The 22,523-nt window shown below is 45.1% G+C and overlaps 2 protein-coding genes across 9 annotated transcripts in view; one reads left to right on the top strand and one right to left on the bottom strand.

The window, feature by feature from the left end:
- Positions 1-22,523, top strand: part of LOC125725217 (NACHT, LRR and PYD domains-containing protein 3-like) — a 457,448-nt gene that overhangs the window by 191,874 nt on the left and 243,051 nt on the right. For 4 of the 5 annotated variants that reach the window (XM_049001941.1, XM_049001939.1, XM_049001942.1 and 1 more), the window contains one exon: positions 2,983-3,156. The exons of the other annotated variant lie outside the window; for it this stretch is intronic. In XM_049001941.1, coding sequence (XP_048857898.1) covers positions 2,983-3,156 — 174 coding nt within the window. The remainder of the gene's footprint in view (positions 1-2,982; positions 3,157-22,523) is intronic. 5 annotated transcript variants of the gene reach the window in all.
- Positions 1-22,523, bottom strand: part of LOC125725238 (uncharacterized) — a 110,613-nt gene that overhangs the window by 74,568 nt on the left and 13,522 nt on the right. The window lies entirely within an intron of this gene.

Here is a 22,523-nt window from a genome sequence, read left to right as displayed (position 1 = left end):
GTCAGGCTGTGATTGGTCAATTGGATGTCAAGAAACTGTGACACTCCAATAGTGAAACAGCTGGCATGGAATTCCATGATAAGTCGCATCGTTTATATTAATATTAATAATAATAATAATAATAATAATAATAATAATAATAATAATAATACATCATGCTTAATGTATTTTCATTATTATTATGCTTAAACAATGGAGGTTACACACCACAACGGACAAGCTTTTAAAACTGATTAATAGTCAGGCTGTTCATTTGAAAACTGTTAATGGTTCCTTATATTTTATCTCAAGTTTTGATCGTAATGAAAGGATCTGCAAAGAAAGGATTCGTAGCTGGGTTATCAAGGCTGTCTGCAATTTTCTTATTTTGAACAGAAATTAACATTCGTAAGTGCTTGTCTTGTTCGTCCCTCCACATAGGTTATAGGGTCTGCTGTCATACAGTATGCTGGCTATGAAAAAATAAAACCTGTTTTTTTTTCTAGTAGAATAGATTACTGTAATGCCCAATTGTCTGGTCAGCATAAAAAATCTATTTCACATCTACAACGGCCCAGAATGCCGCTGGCGGAGTGTTAACACGCACCAGTCAGGGGGATCACATCTACAACGGGCCCAGAATGCCGCTGGCGGAGTGTTAACACGCACCAGTCACAGGTATCACATCTACAACGGGCCCAGAATGTCCCTGGCGGAGTGTTAACACGCACCAGTCAGGGGGATCACATCTACAACGGGCCCAGAATGCCGCTGACGGGGTGTTAACATGCACCAGGCACAGGGATCACATCACACCTGCTCTCACATCCCTGCACTGGCTTCCTCTGGCTTCTAGGATTGATTTTAAAGTTCACTGGCTAATTTGTAAATATTTCCGTGGTTTAGCTCTGTCCTGCCTCAGTAACATGACTGTAAAGTATTTCCCAGGCAGATCAGTCAGATCATCCAGCAGTAATTATCTGATTATTCCTAAAACCCGGCTGGGGAGGGAGGGGGCAGCTTTTAGTCACTATGGGCCCAAACTCTGGAACTCTCTCTTTGTATGTAGCTTAAGCGCATTTCCCCAGCAAAGACGATTATCGCCGGTTAGTCACTGTCAGATATCGACACCGGGATACTTGTCTGATTACGCTCATTACCGGTAATATCGTCATATCACCCAGATGTAATTGGTGATTTGACATGTTCCCAGGTATAACAATACAGGGAGAAAAAGGATTTTACTCATGGGATCAGGAATCCAAGTGCCAGTTGCTGCTGCATTAGCTGCTGGGAATGTTCACATCTCCTCCTTTCAGTGATACGTGTCGAGTGTAGGGACACCTGGCAGAAAGATGGCTAAGGACTGCACTGGAAGCACTGGTCTGACTGTTATGGGAGGTTCACGTCCATCTTGCTGTTGATGTGTTCCTATATATTCCTGTATATTCTGTGATTTTTGGCTGTAGCTTCTACATAATGTTTTTACCTCTAGTTTTGAGCAAAGATGCACTGACTCACAATTAGTGATCATATGACTGCAGCAGATTGTCAGGACGCACAGAACACTCTGCAGACTATAATTCATTTTGAAGTATAAGCTGTGCTGCTAATTACACTGAAAACAAATGCTTATTGTAATGCTTTGTATTTTACTAATGTGTAGGATGTGTATATGTCTGTGTCTTAAAGTGTTTTCTGTTCCAGGCTGAACAGCTGTGATCTCATAGATAAACACTGTGAAGTGCTGTCTTCAGCTCTCAGATCAAACTCTTCCCCCCTGAGAGAGCTGGACCTGAGTGACAATAACCTGAAGGATTCAGGAGTGAAGCTGCTCTCTGCTGCACTGGGGGATTTACACTGTGAACTGGAGATATTGAGGTCAGTATTACTGGGTATTCTACACTCTAAACTAGAGATACTGAGGCCAGTATTACTGGGTATTCCACACCGCAAACTGGAGATACTGAGGTCAGTATTACTGGGTATTCCACACTGTAATCTAGGGATACTGAGGTCAGTATTACTGGGTATTCCACACTCTAAACTGGGGGTACTGAGGTCAGTATTACTGTGTATTCCACACTATAAAGAGGAGATAGTAAGCAGTTAGCTAAGGGAAAGAGAGGAGGGGACCTGCCTTGTCTTTGACACTAAACTGTAATTCTTGAAATATTTATTAGAGCATCACATTTATTTAATAATTATAATGGTGAGGTGATATTCTTAATTGGGGAGTTTCTTTCTCTTTCTCTGCAGGCTGTTAGGCTGTAGAGTCACAGAAGAAGGCTGTTCTTCCCTGGCTTCAGCTCTGAAGTTAAACGCCTCACACCTGAGAGAGCTGGATCTTAGCTACAATCACCCTGGAGACTCAGGATTGAAGCTGCTCTCTGCTGTACTGGAGGATCCCAGCTGTAAACTGGAGAAGCTACAGTGAGTACAGAATATGCATTTTACACAAAAGTAACTGGACACCAAGAAAACCCACGATGCCTTTCAGCAGTTACATAATAAACAAACACAAACAGCTTCTGTTTTCTTCTCCTACATCCTTATATCCCACAATCTTATCAGCCCTCGATCCATGTTAGAAATGATTAAGCAGTGAAGCAGGAAACATCCATTCTACCATATACTGTAATCCATGCAAAACATTTGTGTTGGTTAGCAAAGTTAACGGCACTATTACAGTTAAACATGTTCGTACTCCCGTTCTGTCCCGCTCCGTTAAATAAACCCCAGTATTTTCCCCGTACCTGGCTTGCTCGCCTGCTTTCTGCCCGCTTGCTTGCCCGTACGCCTTACCCGTTTCCGCGAATCGTAACAAACGTGTTATGGACAAAAAAATAATGGAAAGCAAACAGAATCGGGATCATTGTTAAAGGGATTTTTAGTAATTTAATTGTTTTCTGAAAATCCATTATGTCATGGTCCCCATTCTCCTCATTTGAATACAGTGCTACAGTGTAAAAAGTGGATTTAAAAGTGTTTAATTTTTTTAAGGGTGAGTCGGTGTGAACTCACAGAGAAATGCTGTGAGGCACTGGCTTCAGCTCTCAGATCAAACTCCTCACCCCTGAGAGAGCTGGACATGAGTGACAATGACCTGCAGGACTCAGGAGTGAAGCTGCTCTCTGCTGGACTGGGGGACTTACACTGTAAACTGGAGATACTGAGGTCAGTCTTACTGGGTATTCCACACTGTAAACTGGATATACTGAGGTCAGTCTTACTGGGTATTCCACACTGTAAACAGGGAGTAGTGAGGTGAATATTACTGGGTTTTTCACACTCTACACTGGAGGTACTAAGGTAGAACATAACTAATGAGTTCAACATAAAGCAGGAGTATCTAAGTCTACAGGTTGACTTAAAAATAATATTAGACTCGCTAAGTGGAATGTCGAAAGTAAGACTGCATTGGAGGTTAAGGATGACATTAAAAGTTTCTTCCAATATTTTAACTCCAAAAGAGCTCTAAAAGCTGAAATCACTCATCTGCAGGATAGTAAGGACCTTATAATTGAAAATGAAGATTGATATAGTAAATGAGTCTAACGATTATTTTACACGGATGTTCACAGTAGAGAACAGCAACTCTGCATATAACGGATATAATGGACTGTTTTGCCAGGTCCCTTAGAGTCCGTTATAATGGGATTATGCTGTACTCCGCCAAACTGGGAGTAGTGGAGCCAAACAATCACAACTTCATCCATCCATTCATTATCTTCCGCTGAATCAGAGGTCGGGTCGCGGGGGCAGCAGTCTCAGGAGGGAAACCCAGACTTCCCTCTCCCCGGCCACTTCATCTAGCTCCTCCGGGGGAATTCCAAGGTGTTCCCAGGCCAGCCGAGAGACATAGTCCCTCCAGCGTGTCCTGGTTCTTCCCCGGGGCCTCCTCCCAGTGCGACATGCGGAACATCTCACCAGGGAAGCGTCCAGGAGGCATACTAATCAGATGCCCGAGCCACCTCATCTGGCTCCTCTCGATGCGGAGGAGCAGCGGCTTTACTCTGAGTCCCTCCCGAATGACCGAGCTCCTCACCCTATCTCTAAGGGAGAGCCCAACCACCCTGCGGAGAAAACTCATTTCGGCCGCTTGCACTCGCAGTCTCATTCTTTCGGTTACTACCCAGAGCTCATTACCATAGGTGAGCGTAGGAACGTAGATCGACTGGTAAATTGAGAGCCTTGCCTTTTGGCTCAGCTCCTTCTTCACCATGACAGACCGATGCAGTGCCCGCATCACTGCTGATGCTGCACCGATCTGCCTGTCGATCTCCCGCTCCATCCTTCCCTCACCCATGAACAAGACCCCGAGATACTTAAAACTCCTCCACTTGGGGAAGGACCCCCTCCCCAACCCGGAGAGAGCACTAAACCCTTTTCCGGCTGAGAACCATGGTCTCGGATTTGGAGGTGCTGATTCTCATCTCAGCCGCCTCACACTCGGCTGCGAACTACTCCAGTAAGAGCCAAAGGTCACGGTCCGATGAGGCCAACAGAACCACATTGTCTGCAAAAAGCAGAGACCTAATCCTGAGGTCACCAAACCAGACACCCTCAACGTCCTGGCTGCGCCTAGAAATTCTGTCCATAAAAGTTATGAACAGAATCGGTGACGAAGGGCAGCCCTTGCTGAGTCCAACTTACTGTCAACAATGCGGACCAAGTTCTGGCACCAGTTGTACAGGGACCGAACAGCCCTTATAAGGCAGCCCGTCACCCCATACTCCCAGAGCACTCCCCACAGGACTCCCCGAGGGACACGGTCGAATGCCTTCTCCAAGTCCACAAAACACATATAAACTGGTTGGGCAAACTCCCACGCACCCTCCAGGACCTTGCCGAGAGTATAGAGCTGGTCCACTGTTCCACGGGCAAGGCGAAAACCACACTGCTCCTCCTGAATCCGAGGTTCGACTATCCGATGGACCCTCCTCTCCAGGACCCCCGAATAGACCTTACCTGGGAGGCTGAGTAGTGTGATCCCCCTATAGTTGCAACACACCCTCCAGTCCCCCTTCTTAAAGAGGGGGACCACCACCCCGGTCTGCTAATCCAGAGGCACCACCCCCGATGTCCATGCAATGCCGCAGATGCGTGTCAACCAAGACAGCCCCGCAACATCCAGAGCCTTGAGGAACTCCGGGCGGATCTCATCCACCCCCAGGGCCCGGCCACCGAGGAGCTTTTTAACCACCTCAGCCACCTCCGCCCCAGAGATAGGGGAGTCCGTTCCCAAGTCCCCAGACTCTGCTTCCTCATTGGAAGGCATGTCAGTGGGATTGAGGAGGTCTTCGAAGTATTCCTTCCACCGACTCACAACGTCCCGAGCTGAGGTCAGCAGTGCACCATCCCCACTATAAACAGTGTTAATGCTGCACCGCTTTCCTGCCCTGCGATGCAGGATGGTGGACCAGAATCTCCCCGAAGCCGTTCGGAAGTTGTTCTCCATGGCCTCGCCATACTCCTCCCTTACTCAAGTTTTTGCCTCAGCGACCGCCGAAGCTGCGTTCTGCTTAGCCTGCTGGTACCTATCAGCTGCCTCCGGAGTCCCACAGGCTAAAAAGGCCTGATAGGACTCCTTCTTCAGCTTGACAGCATCCCTCACCACTGGTGTCCACCAGCGGGTTCGGGGATTGCCGCCGCGACAGGCACCGGCCACCTTACAGCCACAGCTCCGGTCAGCCACCTCAACAATGGAGGCACGGCCCATTCGGACCCTTATGCTCGAACATGGTGTTCATTATGGATAATCCGTGACGAGGACAGAAGTCCAATAACAAAACACCACTCGGGTTCAGATCGGGGGGGGCCGTTCCTCCCAATCACGCCCCTCCAGGTCTCACTGTCATTGCCCACGTGAGCATTGAAGTCCCCCAGCAGAACAAGAGAGTCCCCAGTAGGAGCGTTCTCCAACACCCCTTCCAAGGACTCCAAGAAGGGTGGGTATTCTGAACTGCCATTTGGCGCATAAGCAAAAGCAACAGTCAGGACCCGTCCCCCCACCCGAAGGCGAAGGGAGGCTACCCTCTCGTCCACCGCAGTAAACCCCAATATACAGGCACCCAGCCAGGGGGCAATAAGTATGCCCACCCCCACTCGGCGCCTCTCCCCGCGGGCAACTTCAGAGTGGAAGAGGGTCCAACCCCCTTCGAGGAGACTGGTTCCAGAGCAAAAGCCGTGTGTCGAGTTGAGCCCGACTACATCTAGTCGGAACCTCACAGCCTCGCACACCAGCTCAGGCTCCTTCCCCACCAGAGAGGTCATATTCCATGTCCCTAGATCTAGCTTTTGCAGCTGGGACCGCCAAGGTCCCCGCCTTCGGCTACTGGCCAACTCACACTGTACCCGACCCCTTTGGCCCCTCCTACAGGTGGTGAGCCCATTGGAGGGGGGACCCACTTGCCTTCTTTGGGCTGTGCCCGACCAGGCCCCATGGGTGTAGGCCTGGCCACCAGGTGCTTGCCATCGAGCCCCAGCCCCAGGCATGGCTCCAGGAGGGGGCCCCGGTGACCCGCGTCTGGGCAAGGGAAACCATGGATTCAAAATGTTGTCCATCATTAGGTGTCTTGTGAGCCGTACTTTGTCTGGTTTGTCACCCAGGACCTGTTTGCCTTGGGTGACCCTACCAGGGGCATAAAGCCCCAGGCAACTTAGCTCCTGGTATCATTGGAACACGCAAACCCCTCCACCACGATAAGGTCTTGGCTCCAGGAGGGGACAATTACAACTTCCCAAATCATTTCAGTAACAGGAAGACAGTGAACAATTTTTTAAAATTCTATGCTACGTGGGCGACGTGGCCAATTACATGACCATCTGGGAGTTCCTCTTATTACAAATATTGTGTGCAGGTTTGGTCACCATACCTTAAAAAGAAAATTGCTGCCTTAGGAAGGGCTCAACGTAGGACTACAAGAGTGATTCCTGATCTTAGAGGAATGTCTTATGAGGAGAGGTTAGCTGAGCTGGATCTGTTCTGCCCCACAATCACACAGAAAAATCCACTTTTAGGCTAATAAAATAAGTCAGCTTCTGCACCACTGATCTTATCTAATTGGGTAAGTCTGTCTTTCACTAATCTCATATAATTCAGTAAATCTGTCTTTCACTAATCTCATCTAATTGGGTTAGTCTGTCTTTTACTAATCTCATCTAGTTGGGTAAGTCTTTCTTTCACTAATCTCATTTAATTGGGTTAGTCTGTCTTTTACTAATCTCATCTAATTGGATAAATCTGTCTTTCACTAATCTCATTTAATTTGGTTAGTCTGTCTTTCATTAATCTCATCTAATTGGGTAAATCTGTCTTTCAGTTTCTAACTGTAGGTGCTGGGTGATAATTTGGTAGTTTAATAAGTGTCACATTACACCAAATCCCACAACTACCAAAATCTAACTGAAGGGAGTTCTTTGGATATTACACTGGCTTCTCTCTGAATGACCACAAGACAAAACCTGATTATATAAAGACATTTATTTACAAAAAATGGACAGACTTAATGAGGCTCTGAAGCTGGTAGGAAAATGCCGTGTGTGATATATGAGTGTATGACATATGCAATGTTTGTTTGAGAGTGTGTGCGGCAGGGTATGTGTGTGTGAGAGTGTCTGCGGCAGGGTGTGTGTCTGATAGTGTCTGCAACAGAGTACGTGTGTGAGAGTGTTTGCAGCAGGGTACGCATATATGAGAGTGTCTGTGGCAGGATACGTGAGTATGAGAGTGTCTGCGGCAGGGTACGCGTGTGTGAGAGTGTCTGCGGCAGGGCACGCGTGTGTGAGAGTGTCTGCGGCAGGGCACGCGTGTGTGAGAGTGTCTGCGGCAGGGCACGCGTGTGTGAGAGTGTCTGCGGCAGGGCACGCGTGTGTGAGAGTGTCTGCGGCAGGGTACGCGTGTGTGAGAGTGTCTGCGGCAGGGTACGCGTGTGTGTGAGTGTCTGCGGCAGGGTACGTGTGTGTGAGACTGTCTGTGACACCCCACCCCCAGTGCATTAGATGACTTGCCCCACCAGAGGCACAGGGGAAAAGAACCACTCCCCCAAACTAGGGGGGCGAGTGAAGTCAGTATTTATTGTGAGAAGTCGTAGAGGGGAGAGGAAAAAAAAGGAGAAAAATGAAAAGAAGGAAAAAAAACAAAGACAGGATTGTATTTATATATGATGGTTGTGGATGATAGGAGCCGTAATTGTTACGTAATGATTGAAACATACAATACATGAAACAAACAGTAATAATAATAATTAATAATAATAATAATAATAATAACAGCAAAAAAGTAAGAAGGGGGGGACGTTGAGGTAGCTTTTATCCACAAAATAGTTTGCTGCAAACATACAAACAACCAGAATTCCAGAAAAGTTCTTTAAATTTGAATGAAATAACAAATAAAACACTTTCAAATCACATGAGCCTATATTTTATTCACAACAGAACATAGATAATATAACAAATGTTCAAACTGAGAAATTGTAGACCTTTATCCAGTAAATGAGCTCATTTCAAATTTGATGCCTGCTACATGTCCCAAAAAAGTTGGTACGGGGGCAACAAATGGCTGAAAAAAAAGAAAGTTACAGAAAGTTTAAAAAGATTTAGCTGGGAGAACATCTAATAACTAATTAAGTTAATTGATTTCAGGTCTGTAACCTGATTAGCATTAAAAGGGATGGGAAAGTGTTCTGTGGTCAGACGAGTCCAAATGTGACATTCTTGTTGGTAATGAAGGGCGCCGTGTCCTCCGGGCTAAAGAGGAGGGAGACCTTCCAGCATGTTATCAGCATTCAGTTCAAAAGCCAGCATCTCTGATGGTATGGGGGTGCATAAGTGCATACGGTATGGGCAGCTTGCATGTTTTGGAAGGAACTCTGAATGCTGAAAGGTATATAAAGGTTTTAGAGCAACATATGCTCCCCTCCAGAGGACGTCTGTTTCAGGGAAGGCCTTGTGTATTTCAGCAGGACAATGCAAAACCACATACTGCAGCTATTACAACCACATGGCTTCGTCGGAGAAGAGTCCGGGTGCTGAATTGGCCTGTCTGCAGTCCAGATCTTTCACCTATAGAGAACATACAGTAATTATCTGTGATACCCATGGTGCACTGTGAGCAGGTATACAGGCCCACAGAGCATGCAGATAATTATATGTGACACCTATGGTGCACTGTGAGCAGGTATACAGGCCCACAGAGCATGCAGATAATTACCTGTGACACCCATGGTGCACTGTGAGCAGGTATACAGACTCACAGAGCATGCAGATAATTACCTGTGACACCCATGGTGCACTGTGAGCAGGTATACAGGCCCACAGAGCATGCAGATAATTATCTGTGACGCCCATGGTGCACTGTGAGCAGGTGTACAGGCCAACAGAGCATGCAGATAATTATCTGTGACACCCATTGTACACTGTGAGCAGGTATACAGGCCCACAGAGCATGAAGATAATTATCGGTGACACCCATTGTACACTGTGAGCAGGTATCAGTACTGACTACTTTTTATATTGAGTCACATGTTTTATGTGAATTACTTTGTACTGAACTGAAGGCCAGTATTTGTCACTGTGAATATGTTGTTGCAGACGTCCATCCAGAAATCAGAGCTGGGGGAAAAGATAAGGTCCTTATTCCAATTAATTTTTGGTACAAATATCAATGTGTCTGTCGCAGATGGAGGATTATATATTCTAGAGGTTTCTTTTTATTTTTAAGTTGCAGAATGTTGTCTCATCTGAGGAGGATTCAGTGTATTATGTGTGAGGTCCATTTTGGTTTTGATGCTGGATTCAGTTAGTAAATATTAGAAAAATTGCATATTCTCAACTCGTATTTATGGATTAAGTCTTCGAATGTCATGAAATGACTGTTACTGAAAAGGAGGTGGAGATGTGTAATCCCTTTCTGTCCCCGTGAGTGATAGTGAATGGTGATATTGTGAAGTAGGAAGTCCAGATTATTCCAGATTGGCGTGTATTTACAGGGTATGAGAGTACAGTTAGTGATTTTACTGGCTTTCCTCTGGGCTGTCAGTGCTGTGGAAATGGCAGCACTGTGTTGTTAAAGCAGTTTTGTTTCTTTAATGACATTTTGAGTAAGTCTGCATGTCTGAGATTTTTACAGTACAGCTGCTCCTGCTGTAACCATGAGCTGCTGTTACTGCTGTAGTGTGACCATTTAGTTAAGTCTTGCAGTTGATTTGCTAAGTAATAATTAAGAAAAATGAGCTTGTAATCCACCTTGAGATTTATTTTTATGTAGTCTGGAATGTTTGATATTGTCAAACCACTGTAATGGTCGGTAACTGGAGGGTTGTGTTGGGTCTTTATCAGGTTTCAATAATACTGTAATGGTCACTGCGCTCATACATGATGGGATCTGTGATGTATGTTTAATTTCTCTTACCAGTCTATTGAAGAGTGGAGATAATATGTCCCAAAAATGTGTATAGATTTCTGCAGGGTAACCATCCGGTCTGGCGATTGGTTGTTAGGCATTTGGTTGAGGACCTTATGGAGTTCTTCTGATGTTAATGGTGCATCAAGCAGAGGTGGAGATTTCAGGTCCAGGGAGTACAAATCCAGACCAAGATTTTGTTTCAACAAACCAGTTTACTAATCTGTGACCGCGACTCTTTATATTCAACTGTTTGGTTGAAACAAAATCTTGGTCTGGATTTGTACTCTCTGGACCTGAAATCTCCACCTCTGGCATCAAAGGCATCTGCTGTTTCATTGGTTAATATGGGTAAGTCTAGATTATTTAAAAATTATTCTATATCAACTGGATCTGGTTCTTGTTCTGAGAAGTATAGGTTCTTATAAAATTTTCAAATGATGTTAATTTTGCATGATTATTCAAATATTTATTAGAGGAGTCACTTTTGCTTAAAAGTAATGCTTGTAATGGTCAGGTGATCTTATTTATTGTGGATTTTTTTTCCATCTTTCTGCAGACTGTCAGGCTGTAGAGTCACAGAAGAAGGCTGTTCTTCCCTGGCTTCAGCTCTGAGGTCAAACCCCTCACACCTGAGAGAACTGGACCTGAGCTACAATCACCCAGGAGACTCAGGAGTGAAGCTGCTCTCTGCTGTACTGGAGGATCCCAGCTGTAAACTGGAGAAGCTGAAGTGAGTACAGAGTGTGTGTCTGACACGCTACAGATACTTACGCATGTATGTGAAGAAGAGGCACCAATTAATAAATGGATACAGCAGCACTATGTCATTCTGCTTCTCCTATAGTGTGGATCACGGTGGAGAGTGCAGGACCAGACCAGGCTTACAGAAATGTAAGTGTGTTTGCATGTTTTTATTAATAATACCATGAATACTATGTTATGGTTGTATTCACACAATTGTTCTGATGAGTGTGGCTTTTTGCACTGTGTGTAGATGGATTTCCATGTTTGTGTTTAGGTGAGTTTCATGTCATTTTAGACAAACATCCAAACGAGAAACAAAATATCAGAATCATCACCAAAAACACTATCAATTCATTTAATCGTTTTTAAAAATATTTTTTACAAATGCTTTATAGCTGCTTGTATTATCTTGGTGTTTGTGTGGGAGTGTAGGATGGTTAAATATATTCTGAATTAGTTATACATATTTAATTTCACAAAAAAAGAATACTTTGCATTTGTTCTTTTTGCGGATGCCGTGAGTGTATGTGTTTTCTGTGAGAGATTCGTTAGTATTGTCCTAAGGAGGCACCCGTAGGCAATGAGACTGGACTCTCTCCTCAAGTGCAAAATGTGAATTTGTATTTTTACAGGGTGGTTCTGTAACATTCATTAATATTCATGGGAGAATATTACTGATTGGTCACTGAATCACCTAAACCAGGGGAGCCCAAATCCAGTCCTGGAGGGCCAGAGTCCTGCACATTTTTGGGTTTCCCCTCATTTAACACACCTGATTCATCTCCTTGTGCTAATAACCACACAGCTCTTGAGCTGAATTATTTATGGTGGAACAGGGAAAGAATTAAGCTACTGTGCACAGTTTTCTATGCACGCAGTAAACGGTTCTCTATGGAAGCGTACTGCATTCATCTGAAAAAAAAACAATTCTGTTTTTCTGAATTAATGAGATAATAATCCCATTTTCCTGAGCAATATTTTTCTGTTTTATGAATTAATAAGAACCTTTCTGTTTTTCATGATGCACGATCTGTGTAGTTTAATCCGCTTTTATTGATTGTTTGTAGATGGTATTATCATAAGTTTGCGTGGCACCTATTCCACACTGCAGTGTTTGGTACAGTATGACATGCATCCATCCATCCATCCATTTTCCAAACCGCTTATCCTATATTGGGTCGCGGGGGTTCCGGAGCCTATCCCGGAAGCAATGGGCACGAGGCAGGGAACAACCCAAGATGGGGGGCCAGCCCATCGCAGGGCACTCACACACCGTTCACACCTACAGGCAATTTAACAAGTCCAGTAAGCCTCAGCATGTTTTTGGACTGTGGGGGGAACTGGAGTACCCGGAGGAAACCCCACGACGACATGGGGAGAACATGCAAACTCCACACACATGTAACCCAGGTGGAGACTCGAACCCGGGTCCCAGAGGTGTGAGGCAACAGTGCTAACCACTGCACCACTATGCCACCCCCATACAGTATAACATGCTTCACGGAAATAAGCCGATGCATGCGAAATGCATTCAGACCGGCTTTGCTGTGACTAAAGACCGTGTCAGACAATCGCTGCAAATACTGGATCCTCATGGAGCGCAACTTCGGTGCCGGAATCATCATTTGTATCAGAATCTAGTTCCAAGCATTTATTAAATATCACGTTAAATATGTAATAATATAAGTTAAATATTCTGTTATTGATGGCCATTTTCAACCCACACGTGCCGGAATTAGCGGTTAGAAGGAAAGACACTGACTTTAGTATTGATCTCTGGTGCCGTTTTGTGGTAAATATGCTTGTGATGAATATGTCTGATGAATGTCGCTGCTTTGCAATTTTATTTACCCGTAATTAAGCTGTTAGTTTAGCTCGCGCCGCATTTTGGCGGCTCTTCCCTCCGACATTTCCTGAGCTGCTTCATAAACTTCAGTTCCCGCTTCGTTAGAGGAAGCTGTGCTGTTTTTGTATCGTACAGAAACATAAAGTACAGGCGGCCTGATGGGATTAATAATTCTTCCTGCCTACAGACTCCTGCCAGCTGACGCTGGACCCCAACACAGCAAACAGATTCCTGTCTCTCTCAGGGGGGAACAGGAAGGTGACAGACGGGGTAGAGCAGCCATATCCTGATCATTCAGAGAGATTTAACGTGTGCCCCCAAGTTCTGTGCAGAGAGAGTCTGACTGGCCGCTGTTACTGGGAGGCTGAGTGGGATAGAGATGGAGCTGAAATAGGAGTGACTTATAAAGGGATCGGGAGGAAAGGAGCGAGGGACTGTCTGCTTGGATTCAATAACAAGTCATGGAGTCTGTACTGTAATACTGACTGTTACTCTGTCCGGCACAATAATAAAAAGACTCTCATACCCACTGAGCCCTCAGGCTCCCGCAGAGTAGGAGTGTATCTGGACTGGGGGGCTGGTGCTCTGTCCTTCTACAGAGTCTCCCCTGATGGACTGACCCCCCTGCACAGATTCACCTCCTCATTCACCGAGTCCCTCTATCCAGGGTTTGGGGTTTATATAAACTCCTCAGTGTCACTGTGACGTGTTGCTGGTTCTCCTGGCAAAAAGGTAAAATCTCTGCTTTTCAACCTTTATAATTCTTCCATCCATCCATCTATTTTCCAAACCGCTTATCCTACTGGGTCGTGGGGGGTCCGGAGCCTATCCCGGAAGCAATGGGCACGAGGCTGGGAACAACCCAGGATGGGGGGCCAGCCCATCGCAGGGCACACTCACACACCATTCACTCTCACACCTACGGGCAATTTAGCAAGTCCAATCAGCCTCAGCATGTTTTTGGACCGTGGGGGGAAACCGGAGTACCCGGAGGAAACCCCACAACGACATGGGGAGAACATGCAAACTCCACACACATGTGACCCAGGCGGAGATTCGAACCCGGGTCCCAGGCAACAGTGCTAACCACTGCACCACCATGCCACCCCCTTTATAATTCTTTTTACTCTGAAATGTATGTTTGACATATTTATAGTTTTTCTCTCTGACTTAAATGTAACTAAATGCAATCCTGATTGGGGGGGGACTTTCCCTCTCCCCTGTATATGTACATTTTATATATTTATGTCTGTTTACTGTATTTCCTCCCTGTACAATGACAATAAAGTCTTTCTGTTCTGTCCTATTAATGTCCTGCTTCAGCGTCACCCAAAGCATAACTGAGTAACATAATGAAACCACAGTCTGCTGGATTAAGTTAAATTCACTGTATTACTGCAGCTGAACACAACTAACACAATGACACTGGAAAATTTGTTTTGTATAATAATTAACCCCCCCCCCCCCCCGGTGTATGGTTGGCTACGCTCCCGTTGGATAGAAGGGGCAGGTGCCCAGGCAGCCTTGCCACCCCTTATGTGTCTGACCCAGAAAAATTGATGCATAGATAGATTCTGAATCTATTTCGTAATCAGTAAATAACATTTTCTCTTGCCTTGACTGTAAATCAGACGTAGACGTGTTTGAGTAGATTACCAGGTTTCCTCTGGTTATTGCACTTACCGCACACAATATGAAGAAAATGTAAGTGAACCGAAATCTCCATGCAATGAATTAGCATCCTGTGAGTATCAAGTGCTGCAGGCCATACATTAGCAATGGGCATCAGATCACTGTATTCAACAGGGTGAGGGGTTATTCAGGAAGGACGAGTGTATTATTATAAAACAGACTGATAAATCAGCTTGTTTAAGCAGTTATTACTGTATGTCTTGTTCAATAATCCAACATACTTTCCCAGCTGGCAGCTTTCAAAGAGGATTGACCTCATTGTTACTGCAAAACTCGACATTTATGAAGGCCTCCATACCTTAACAAGCTTACGGTTAAATGCAGCACGGCCCTTGATGTCCTGTCTGGATGTCTGGAGGTGATTTTCTGTACTGAGTTAGATGAAATGCATGAATCCATTTCCAAAAGCTGTTTATCTGGGTCCCCACGATGGGGCCCCTTGGATATGGTGCCAGTATCTCACAGGCCTTGGACACCGAATCACTCAGGCATTTCTGAGTCGCATCTTTATTTAGCCTGATCTTTATTTTTTGTCTGGCAAATTTAACACAAACCAGTGTGTGGCCTGAATGACACACTAATGAAAGCTAATTCAGTGGCAGGAAAAGGTTTCCCGCTTATTTACATATATGTCAGAGGTTCACAGGGCTGCCAGCTTTGGTCTCCTGGCTGCTGTGACATTTTCAATTCGAGACAAATCTGCACACGCATTTACATGTATGTAACAGTTTTATTGCCATGTAAATAGTCTATAGGGTTTGCAAGCTACCCAAACGCCTTTGATGTAACTAAATATAAATTTATAATAGAATAATATAGAATTGCCTATCCCAGGAACAACAGGCGCAGGCGGGAACCAACCCTGGGGGGAACCAACCCTGGGCGGGAACCAACACACCACAGGGCACACACACTCACACAGCCACACTCACACAAGTACAGAGCCAATTTATAGACGCCGATCAGCCAACCCTGCACACCTTTGGACTGTGGGAGGAGACCGGAGCAGCACTGAAACACCTCACTCCAAACGGGCTTCAGTGCAGGTGATATATTTAGGCAGTGTTATGGCGGGACGTCTGTGATGGGGGGGGTGAGAGGTGGTGTTCAGGCTTAATCCAAAGTAGATTAGTGGGTCTCATTAGGAACAGCGACGACCTGCCCTATAGAGAGGAGGTGAAGAGACTGGTGGGTTGGTGCAGTGACAACAGCCTGATCCTGAATGTGGAGAAGACCAAGGAGATGATCATGGACTTCAGGAGAAAACAGCCCAGTCATTCAGCACTCGTCACTGACAACAGTGCTGTGGAGGTGGTCAGCAGCGTCAGATTCCTGAGGGTGCAGATAACTGACAGTCTGGACTGGTCACCAAACACAACATCACCGGTTAAACGGGCTCAGCAGCGTTTGCACTTCCTGCTCTGGATGAAGAGAGCTTTCCTCTCCCATCCTCAGCACCTTCTACCGAGGCACCATAGAGAGCGTGCTGACCAGCTGTATCTCCATCTGGTTTGGCAGCTCGAAAGCCTCAGACAGGAAATGGCTGCAGAGAGTGGTGAGGCCTGCAGAGAGGATCATCGGGACTTCTCTTCCATCCATCCAGGACATTGCGCACAAACACTGTCTCAGCAGAGCCCATGACATCATCAGAGACTCCGCCCACCCCCACCACGGACTGTTCGCCCTGCTGCCCTCTGGGAAGAGGCTTTGCAGCCTCAGGACCAGGACAGATTCTCTAAGAGTTTTATTCCTCAAGCCATTAGACTCCTGAACTCTCAATACCTCATGGCAGCCCCCCCCACCCCAGACTCCGCCTCTCTCCATCCATCCACACGTCACTTTCAAGAATTGCTTTTTTTTTAATTGTCTACTGCAATATGTCTGAAACGGCGATGTACACTGGTGTTTGCTGCTATAGTGCTGTAAATATATTTTTATGCATATTCCACGTTAATTCCACTTTATATTATTTTTTAATTTACTCTACTGGGCCGATGATGAGTCAATGCAATGTAATTCTGCCCTGACGTGCACTAACCGTGTATGTTCTGAATGACAATGAAGTAGCTATTCTATTCTATTCTATTCTATGTCTGGATAAGTATGGGCTGGAATACAGAGAGAAGCTGGTGGCCAAAGCAGTGAAGGTCATGAGTGGCAGATGCTCTGGGGTCCAAACAGGAGTTAGAGAGGTTGCCAGATATGCATTTTATGTTCACTGCAGCCCACACTGTTTGCATCTTGTCATTGTTGACTATGTGAAAAATGTCCCTGTAGCTGCATGTTTTCTTCTCTTTGCTGGAAAGACTGTATGTGTTCATGTCAGGCTCATATGTTCACAAGAAATGGCTGGATGTTCAGAAATAAATGTTCAGTGGGGCCCAGGGGAACTGCAAAGGCTCAGTGAGACTAGATGGGCCTGCTGCTGTGCTGCGTGTAGAAACCTTACGGAGAGGCTGAGTGCTGGACTAAGGCTGCCAGGTGAGATTTTAGATGATGCCGATCCCCAGAGAGCTGCAGAAGCCAGAGGACTGCAGTCTCAGATTGACTTGAGTTTTGTAGGGCTCCTTGTAGTGTTCAGAAAGGTGCTCGGTCAAGCAAAGTTTCTGCCAGACGTGCTGCAGTCACCTAAGGCTGATTTTAGCAAAGCAGCCGACCTAACTGACACCCTCAGAAAGACCTTTGGAGAACATAGCAAAGAGGACAGCTTTACTGAGCTGTGGGGTACAGTGACTGAAACATGCAGTGATCGCCGCATTTCTGCCACTGTCAAACCAAAAAGAAGCAAACACACCTCAAGCAGACCACATGATAGTCTTGTCACATCTACACCTGGACAGCAAAGACATGTTAACAGCAAAGACGCCTTCAGAAAAAGAGCATTTATTCCCACCATGGAGTCCATGATCAGGGTTTATAAGCTGAGGGAAAGGGTAAATTGCCTGATTTTTTTTGCTCTCCTGCTCTGCCTCTTTCTCATAAGCTTTCTTTGATTCATTTTATCTTCATGTCCTTCATTCTAATGACCTAGAGGTCTGGTCACTCCGCTCTGAGTGTTTGAGGAGGGACTGGAACTGTAGACCTTAACTTTCTCTCCATCACAGTTCTGCTGGTGAGACTCCATGTCCTAATGCTTTCTGATCCTAATCTTTATTCAGTATCTGTTTGACTGCTCTAACAGCTCTCTGACTCTCTGCTGTACTGGGAAAACTCAGGGGCTACTACTGACATGTTCAGGTTGTGAGAGTCGGCAGATTGGCTACTTCTATGTATCTGGAGAAGTGATCACTGCAGCTAAGTAGTGACCTTTTTCCCACTGGAAAATATCTGCAGCCGCTCTCTACCATGGTCCTGCAGGCAAAGGTGTTGTGAGGAGAGGTTCTGTTACTTGGCCAGAATGCTGACAGATTATGTCACACTGTTCCACCATTTCTCTGATGTCTCTGGTCAGAATAAGGATTTGTTCTCCCTTTAGCAGGACATCCTCTGCTACATGTGTGTCCATCCTGAACGACCAGTAAGGTAAGAGATTCCCTGGGACGGCTTTCCTGTGAACAGGCTAAACTCTGTCTGCGAACTGTCTTAGTGGCCTGGTGGTTCTGTCTTCATTCAGCACATCTCTAATCTGACCTAGTTTAGTCTTTGTCACAGGTATGTGCTCCATGACATGATCGATATGGACTCCACACTCTCTTTCCAGTGTGTCACTCTCCCTTCCCAGTGTGTCACTCTCCCTTTCCAGTGTGTCACTCTCCCTTTCCAGTGTGTCACTCTCCCTTGTGTTTTCGGATCCGAGTGGAGCTTGTGGTCACACACCAGCTGCCACCAGTTGTTATCCTGCAACATGAATGATTCTGTATTTGAATCTCTTCGTCCTCAATCTGAGTCTGAGTTCCTCGAGGAAAGTCATCAAGTGGTCAAGAACCTATGAAGGAGATCAGGAGCTTGTGGTCTGTATGCACCGTGACGTCCAATCCCAAGAGACATATGATCATTCACTTACAGGCCCGTGTCACACCAAGTGTGATCAGTGATCAGTGCATATCGGGTTTCACTGGGAGTCAGACTCCTACACAGACATGTACATCACTGGTCTGTATTCTCCATCTGGCTGCCTCTGCATTAGCCCTCCTCCAAGGCTGTATGACGATGCATCTGCTGACACAGGAGTTTCTCTCTTTTGATCAGTGCGTATCGGGTTTCACTGGGAGTCAGACTCCTACATAGACATGTACATCACTGGTCTGTATTCTCCATCCGGCTGCCTCTGCATTAGCCCTCCTCCAAGGCTGTATGACGATGCATCTGCTGACACAGGAGTTTCTCTCTTTTTTGATCAGTGTGTATCGGGTTTCACTGGGAGTCAGACTCCTACACAGACATGTACATCACTGGTCTGTATTCTCCATCTGGCTGCCTCTGCATTAGCCCTCCTCCAAGGCTGTATGACGATGCATCTGCTGACACAGGAGTTTCTCTCTTTTTTGATCAGTGTGTATCGGGTTTCACTGGGAGTCAGATTCCTACACAGACATGTACATCACTGGTCTGTATTCTCCATCTGGCTGCCTCTGCATTAGCCCACCTCCAAGGCTGTATGACGATGCATCTGCTGACACAGGAGTTTCTCTCTTTTGATCAGTGTGTATCTGGTTTCACTGGGAGTCAGACTCCTACACAGACATGTACATCACTGGGCTGTATTCTCCATCTGGTTGGGGGCAGGCAGGGAGAAAACCTGCCAATGTAGTTCACCATCCCCACGATGCGTCTCACTCCTTCAGTACTCTGAGGTTTGGGCATGTTGATAACGGCTTTAATGTTGTCGGGATTCACCTCAGTCCCTGTTACGCTTATTTTATGTCCCAGGAACTTCACTCATTCACTCTGACCTCACAGTGTTCATTTAGAGTGAGGTCTGCATTCTCAAACTTCTGGGGAACTTTGCAGAGCCTATCGTCATGTTCCCTCTGGTCTTTGCCAATTACCAAAATGTCATCAGTATAGCACATTGTTCTAGGTGTGCCTGAAACAATCTGAGAGATTCTCAGCTGGAAGTGCTCGAGTGCCGAGGAGATCCCATGCAAGGCGCCAAGCTGCACGCTGGGAGCAATTTGGGATTCAGTATCTCGCTCAAAGACACTTTGATGGGGTCAGGAGAAACCAGGGCTCGAACCTGCAACTTTCTGGTTGCTAAACGATAGCACTACCTCCTGCGCCACCATCTTCCCCAAATGTAAGGAGAAGGAGGTTCCTCAGAGCTCGAAGATGTGTTTGGCTGTAATAAATCTGGAATATGCCTATATAACATAGTTTTTGATAACACCAGCATTTCTTTTTAGGTAAAAATGGCAAGCAGATCAGAACTGGCCGGATTTGATGCTGCAGCTTTTATTGAAAGACAAAACAAAATTAAAAAGTGCTGAAGTTTGAATGACTGTGTGTTTATTTCAGTTATTTTATATTGGGCTCAAGGATTGGTTTCATCATACAAATACAGCACAGATAATGTTTACTTGAAATTACTGAAAAGTAAGTGATACCAGAATCAGGGGGTCAATAAGCTTTTAAGTAATAATGTGGATTGTGCTTGGGGTAGAAGCTGCACGTTGTGTTGAATAAAAGTATAGATTTTCATTTGACAAAATATGCTAATGAATTGTAAAAAAATATTAGTGACATTTATCTTTAGATGACATTAATTACATAACTAATAATACTTTGAGAAGAAATGTTTTGTCATTATTATCTTCTATTATCATTGCTTCTTACAGTAAATTATTCTTGATGCCCCCAGTCAGTAGCCCATGTATGTAAAATATGTGGGTAGAATGACGATTAAACTTCTTCATTTCCTCCAGTGTCTGAACAGCCTGTGATTCCCCAGCTTCTCTCCTCTCTATCATCACTTGCTGTAGTTGTTCCATGAGATCTGCAGACTGAGCATTTTTATCTTTTCTGTTCCAGTGCTTAGAGTGAATGACATGGACTCGGCCTCCACACTTATCAACAAGTTCCTTCAGATCCTTGTTCTCCTTCACATATTCCTCAATGGTTTGGTTTTCTTTAAGCTCATCAGCCTGTGTGAAGAGGACACCTGTGTGTTTCAGGGCTTCCTCCCCAAACCACTTCAGTACCATCTTCACTGACTCGTTCTCTTCCCCCAGGATAACATTTCCTGTGCTGCTCTTCCCAGATCCTGTGTTTCCCAAAAGCACAATTCTTACTTCAGAAGGTGCTTTGGGAGAGAAATACAATATCAGTTACCATGGATGTTATACATTTGTGTCAGTTTGATTGAAGACTCATAGCAATGTGCTACAATCAAGCCTGTCAGCAGGAGGCACCGTGAATGTGGTTATAATGAACATGAACATGCCATATTACTGTGGAAATTCTCCAGCAGGTCTTTAGCATGTCTTGGGTGCAACTACTTTATTCTGTCAGCAGATGGCAGTGCAGAGCCACACAAAGCATGAGCGCATGGGAAAGAGACTGACAGTTAGAGGTACTTATTCAACTCGTTTTATTACTGAACACAGATATTTCATCTGTCTGCTTATCCAAAGGAAAACTTCATTTCTATACATAGTTTGTTTACATGAACACTGACAGAAAAGCTTAGATATGCAGCCACACTTATCGTTTTCTTTTCTTTAAATTAACAGGTTTAAGGTGTTCTGTTACTTTGATAAAACACTCAACAAGGTGAGGGCCTTTCCATTTTTGTAATGAACCGTATGCCAAAACAAAATGTTCACGTAAGCATGTCAATTTTCAGCTTATTACCAAAAACAAACAATACGTTTTGACCCTTTCGGCTCTCCGTACGGAATGAGGTTTTGGGGTAGAGCGGTCTGGATGCTGACAGAGGACACGCGCTTTCAGACCCCTCCTGCAGTCAGGTTGTCCTGCCATATCTGCAATCGAGAGACCGTACTCGGTCCGGGCGTCCAAGTTGCAAGGTTATGCGCTAGAGTAATCCTGTGCGCAATGAGGCATGTATTTTAAACATTTTCCACTAAAATGCAGCCCTAACAATCCATAAACCATTGAGATTATTCACATTAGACGGAAAACAAAGCATATATATTCGCTTCCGCAATGATCCACTCACTAGCGTTATAGGGGAAAGTATATGTATTTATTATAAGCCTATAAATTAAGGAATGGAATTTCACTCAAAAAATACAATATGCTGTTTATTAAGAAGATAATTGCTTCATATTTTTGCATTATGTATTCAAAAAAGTTGTATAAGTATGTTGAGCTCCGTCAAAACAGTTGGATTAGAACGAGCCCATTATGTAACTGGAACCCCTCCCACATGTAAACACAGTGACGCGCTACAGCGTTGGTTTGTCGTCTGAGGCTATGATATTGACCACAAACACATTCTCAAATTTCACTGCACCAATCACAGCATATGCAGGCATAAAAATGACAGCAAACAACATTCAGCATTAGACTCTAAAACCGTCTGTATTTATCCAGTGGACCATAAACTAAAATAAGCTTTTTATTGCCCAATTTTTATATTAGATGAGACTAAAAATTGAGAAATATCTATATGCACAAGTAGTTTTTCCTGATAAGAAGGATGAAATCAAGACTGTCAGCATTTACACATCAGATTATGACATATCTGAGTAGCCCAGACTGTCCGGAAAACAAAGCCATACAGCATATGTGGCTGACTAATGTACATACAGTGTCCATCCATCCACATGCGGGTCATTGTTGCAGGGGAGCCTGGGCCCATCCCAGCCAGCACAGGGCAGGGGTTCACCCTGGGTGTGACGTGCATCAGAAATACAAATTTAAAGTGATCGATATATTAAACAGTCTGGGACA

The sequence above is a fragment of the Brienomyrus brachyistius genome, unplaced genomic scaffold (assembly GCF_023856365.1).
Source record: "Brienomyrus brachyistius isolate T26 unplaced genomic scaffold, BBRACH_0.4 scaffold63, whole genome shotgun sequence".
NCBI classification, from domain to species: domain Eukaryota; kingdom Metazoa; phylum Chordata; class Actinopteri; order Osteoglossiformes; family Mormyridae; genus Brienomyrus; species Brienomyrus brachyistius.
Note: the sequence above shows the minus strand (reverse complement) of the source record. Positions and strands in the feature narration are given on the sequence as shown.